The sequence below is a fragment of the Aphis gossypii genome, chromosome X, assembly GCF_020184175.1.
Source record: "Aphis gossypii isolate Hap1 chromosome X, ASM2018417v2, whole genome shotgun sequence".
Taxonomy (NCBI): Eukaryota; Metazoa; Arthropoda; class Insecta; order Hemiptera; family Aphididae; genus Aphis; species Aphis gossypii.
Window position 1 is genome coordinate 62,730,816 of NC_065533.1, and position 5,501 is coordinate 62,736,316.

General features: G+C 23.5%; 1 protein-coding gene across 3 annotated transcripts; it reads left to right on the top strand.

The window, feature by feature from the left end:
- Positions 1-405: 405 nt before the first annotated feature.
- Positions 406-4,414, top strand: LOC114124751 (uncharacterized). Of its 3 annotated transcripts, none has more exons than XM_050206171.1 (7): positions 406-618; positions 678-827; positions 885-1,034; positions 2,568-2,665; positions 2,775-2,930; positions 3,043-3,144; positions 3,981-4,414. In XM_050206171.1, the coding sequence occupies exons 1-7, from the start codon at positions 612-614 to the stop codon at positions 4,206-4,208; spliced, it is 891 nt and encodes a 296-aa protein (XP_050062128.1). In that variant the 5' UTR covers positions 406-611; the 3' UTR covers positions 4,209-4,414. The 3 variants fall into 3 exon arrangements, with proteins under 3 accessions (XP_050062128.1, XP_050062129.1, XP_050062130.1); XM_050206172.1 differs by having other exon boundaries at positions 407-618; positions 2,568-2,653; XM_050206173.1 differs by lacking the exon at positions 406-618 and having other exon boundaries at positions 703-787.
- The last annotated feature ends 1,087 nt before the right edge of the window (positions 4,415-5,501 follow it).

A 5,501-nucleotide genomic window follows, 5' to 3' on the forward strand; every position in this document is an offset into this window, starting at 1 on the left:
AAATATAGTAAAAAAAATATTCATACTTAGATATTATTAAAATTTAAAAATAATTATCGCCAAAATAATTAAGAATAATAAATAACAGTATTCAATAAAAATGAATAGTAATAATATTATGATACAAATATTAAACAATAATGTAATAAAGTACAATTTGAATAGTAGTTGAAAATATATCTATAAATATAACAGTAATGTTAAATTTGTCAATATTGAATACAATATTATCTAAAAAATATAATATTGTACAATTTCAATTTTCAAAGACATTATCGTAATGTTACATACAGGCTGATCATATATTTTAACATATATGACAAATTTTATTTTTTTTTTTTTCATTGACATTCGTTGGAAAATGTTTTCTTGTTGCTAGGCATGTATTTACATTTCTATATTTTTTTATTTTATTTGTCCATCAAGTAAATAAACACTGTAATATCACAGTTTGTTTTCCAATCTTTAATCTTTAATAGTTATTTTTGTGTTTTTCTTTTTGTTTTACATTGAGTTATTATTTATTTATACTTATAAACTAAGAAATCTAAAATCTAAATAGGAAAGGATTTACCGTGATAAAAATTAACTATATTTTGTTACGATAGATTATGACTGGTATGTCAAGCATATTTTATCTATCCAAAATGTATTAATATCATTATTAAATGTTGTAGATGAAATGTCGTTACCCGATATTATGAAGGAAATAAAAAGGCAATATAGAAAGACACAAAAAATTGAAAAAACTATTGAATTGAAAAATCAAAAATATTATGAAATGAAAGTCAGTCTTAATAGGCTAAACATACAAATAGAAAAACAAAGTTAAATCATAATAAAATAATTTTTCAACTTAAACTAAACTTTGATATATTTTTTAGGTTTGTTTAAAAAAAAGTTAATGAATGAAATTAATAGTTTTAAAAAAACAAAAAAAGAATACGAAAATGAATTAAATGATGCTTTATATAATAACAGAATAATTACTTCAAAGATTAATTATCAATTTGAAGAAATACAAAGATTATTGGGTGAGTTAAACATTGAAACATAAAATAAATTGATTATAAGTATGTAATTATATGATTTTTTTTATATTATCTTGAAAAATAAATCTATTTTGGTTTTTGATAAATTATAGAAGTGCAAAGTAATTTTAGATTCTGAACGGAGTGATGAATGTATTGATTTTACAATGATGTATGTTTTTTTTTAAATTCTGAACGAAGTGATGAATGTATTGATTTTAGAATGATGTGTGTTTTTTTTTTTTGTGTCTGTGTACATCATAACTAGTCGAAATAATGCTCCAATTTCAAACTATGGGGGTGGTTTCCGATGTAAAATTGAATATCCTTGGTGCATTATACAGGTAAAAAGTTAACATTTTCCAACAGTTTTCAAAAAAATCGAGAAAAACAAAAAAAAAAATGACGGAAAAACGGGAATTTTTACGCAAAACCAGTTTTTGACCGAATCGATTTTTTTATATGGTTGTAATTCAAAAACTAATCACTGTAAATACTTGAAATTTTCACCAAATGTTTATGTTAGTGTTATCTATATACAGTTAACAGTTAAATTTTTAAAAATTGTTGACTTTTTTTGTGTTATTTATAGGCCACTGAAATTTTCGATTTTTATGTGAATTTTTTTTTGAAGTGTCGGTAGAATTTTTTTGGCCCATTCAAAATACTTGAAAATTTTATTCAAAGTTCCTCATATGTTTTTCTTATAGTGTTAAAAAATTTATACGAATACATATGCACAATTTTTTTTTATTAGCATTTGAAGTTCAAATTTTGACAAAAATTCGTCAAAATCATGAGTATTTGCAAATTATTTTGTACTTCAAAAATCATAAAATTGTTTATATTTATATCTAACGTTAAATATTCTAAACTCACAAATCACCTCCGTTCAGAATCGTTTTCCATGTACAATGATACTTATCATTGCATTCAAATTTAACCTACCCTAGTCCGAGGTCCATCCCACCCCCTAATGTACAGTAGAGCGGTTTCCACTTGCCGACTTTTTTATTAATAGTATTAATTTAATTTTAAAGGTAATAACTATATTTATTTAATTTTTTTATTTCTGTTTTTTTGGAAATATTTGAAAAAATATAGTTTAGCACTTATAATATAATAGTTATATAAACTTAATTATTAGCCTATTAAATAATACATTATTACGTCATACATACATTATTTTGAGATAAAATTTAATCAACCTAGCGTAGTATTAATAATGAAATAAACTAATTTAATTGCTATATAAAAAATATATATATACATCATAAAATAGGTTGGCAGACTTAGAATTATTTTTTGTTTACAATGATATAAAATTGAATTTAGATTCAGCACATTCGCCATTACAGTATTCCACTTGACACCTTCTGTAAAGCAGAATGGTATCCACTTGCCTACCTTCTATTAATTTTAGTATTTTACAATGAAACAATCAATTTGACGTTATGTTTCGTGATATATTAACCTTAATACTTTGAAGATTGGGAATATTAAACTATATATTTTATCTTTAATTTTTATTTATAGCTGAAAAAGATGATAAAAATGAATTCCTTGATCAGCAAATGAAAATCACTAATTGCACCAATAAAACAACTACGCTTTTGTTAAAGGTATTAGTTAAGGTATTTAGTAATACCGTTAAATGACACTTATTAGCTGTTTGTATACATTTAATATTTATTCAAAAATGCTATTCCAATAAAATAATTATACGTTAAGCTAATATTATAGAGATTGGAAAGTGAAAATGAAGACAAATATTACAAATCATTATGCAAAACTTTTATGATACAGGATATTTTATCCAATAACATTAATATTGAAAAAACGATTAAGTTGACGGAGGACAACATTAGTTTGAGCGAAAAATATCATATTTCCAAGAAAGTATATACATAATAAAAAATTACATTAGTTCTACATAATGCCAGATAATCGTTGACAATTTCCCAATTGGGCATGTGAACTCTCAACAAAATTTGTATTTACTATTTTATAGGATCTAAAATCGGTACTAGATAACGTCGAAGCTTGTAAATACAATTATGGGTCATATTTTGACGAATTCTACAATGGAGCAGATAAAACTGAAATACTGAAGGTTGGTTTATTATTGTTAGGTAATTTTAGTGTACGAAAAATTTAATTATAATTATTATGTTTAAAGTTATCTTAGTCTTCAATCATTTACATTGCAAACGTCATTTACACATTTATTTATATCTCCCTATTATACTTATTCATGAGGACTAGAATAAGTAGCATTAAAATTCAGTATATTTATGTTCATGGATTCGAGTAAAATGTGATTTTTTAAAAAGCCGTAAACTCATAACTTACAAAAAATGAAATTTAAAACGAAACTTATTACAAAACAGTATATTTTATTTTATTGAATTTTAATCAAAACATTTTAACTCTTATCACGCAAATAATATTAAAAATAATTAGTTATTTTGGTTTGTAACAATTTTTTTTTCTATATAAATATTTTGTTGAATTTTCGTATCTCAATTTTCAAATTTGTTTTAGATCTAGTATTATAAATATAAATATAATTTGACACGAATTGTTAAATAGCTTAATATAATAAAAATTATTATGATTTAAAATCCTGTCAGAGTTATAATTCGGTCAATTAATATAAGACTCAAATAGGTTATAAATATAGCTAATTTTGAATTTTTTAATAATAATTTCTCAATTAAATTCTTTAAGAGTATTGTTCCATTGCCTATTGATTACTAAATAATAAAAAAATAATTTATTAGATTAAACATGATTAAGGTAGTAAATATCACTATCAATGTGTAGGACACTTTCTCGTGTAAAATAATGTATATTATGTGAGTTTAGACCTTTAGCATGTTAAGTCTTAATAACCATTATACCTATTAAATTTTTATTTCTAACGAATTCGCTTTTATTATATTTTAGTTGATAATGTCAACCTTCAATCAATTAATTACTAATGGATATATGTGCTATTGGAAATCAATGACTAAAGTACTAAAGAAAAATGCAGACCTCTGGACGACGCCAACACAAGATTCATTTGGAATGCATTTTAAATTCAATTTTCCGTTCGACTGTGTTGACAAAAATAAAAATTTAATTACAAATCATAATCAGATAGATAACGGTTTTAAGTCTTTACATTATTAAAATAACTGCTGTCTATAGACTCTTTTAATGAATATTATGTTGCAGTATTTGTCGGATGTAAAGTTATTACTACGCCGTATATATTAGGTTTCTTATGTTCACCAATAATTGTTATAAAATAATTAATAATATTTTATTTTAAATTGTATTTATTTATTGTTGAAATTTACAATGTAGAATTATTTTTATAATAAATATTAAACCATGAAAATTTATTAAATTATATTGAGCATTATTGATTTTGAATTTATTTGTTTCATAAATCCATGATGTATAATTTTTTAAATTATATTGAGCGTTGAAAGTAAAAGACATAAGATTTAATTTAATAAATCATCAATAATTATTATTGTTGCATTTAGTATTTTATTTACATAATTTTATTTATTTATCACAATATTATATTAATATTTATAGTGAAATATATTAGTGAATATAGCTATTATACTAAATTTTACTATTATTATAGATTTTGACACAGTATTTTAAATTCCAACTAGTGACTTATTTATTTATTTTTTCTAACTTAAAAAAAAATTCTTAAATTCTATAAAATATTATTTTTGTAGCGGATCGTGTAGATTTAAGTATGTGGTATTTTAAAAATATATACTACAAGTTTGTGCAAACCGATATTTAAAATAGTTTTTCTAATAGACATATTATATTAAAATTGTACTTGGGTCATTGAAACATACTATTCAAGGAAACCTAAGACTTCTAATCAGACAAATCCGTTTACTTTATATTTCCTCTACTAATGATCGGAGTTATCTCGTTCTTGTACAAATATACTCGTAATTTTTTTCTTAAAAATAAACATTTTTCAAAAAAATGGAGTTATCTTGTTCTTGCATGATTTCGGATAAACCCTCTTTATCAAACCGGAAACCAATTTAGACGTTTCTGAACCAATTCGGATATTTCGCTCAAGAACATTATTTAAAGGGACTAATATATTTTTTTGCACTTATCGATTAGAATCGCTGTCCGGATTACTCTTTTTCTTAGATTTGTAGTGTTCAAACTGATGACAATTGGGAGACCGTACCTCCTAACAGTATAATATATATAATCTCACATGTAAATAATAAGGTAACCAGTATACCCAAGTGGCTTAATCTCTATCTTTTAGCTGAAACCGCAGTACAGGTCTAAGACATACGTATTACTTCTCTTGTCTGACCTGTAATTACATATATCGATTTTTCCAACCTCTAACGACAGTGCAATTGGAGTGGATTTTAGTAATTCGCTTAATCTTTCTATAAAACAGTGAGTCTCACATTTTTA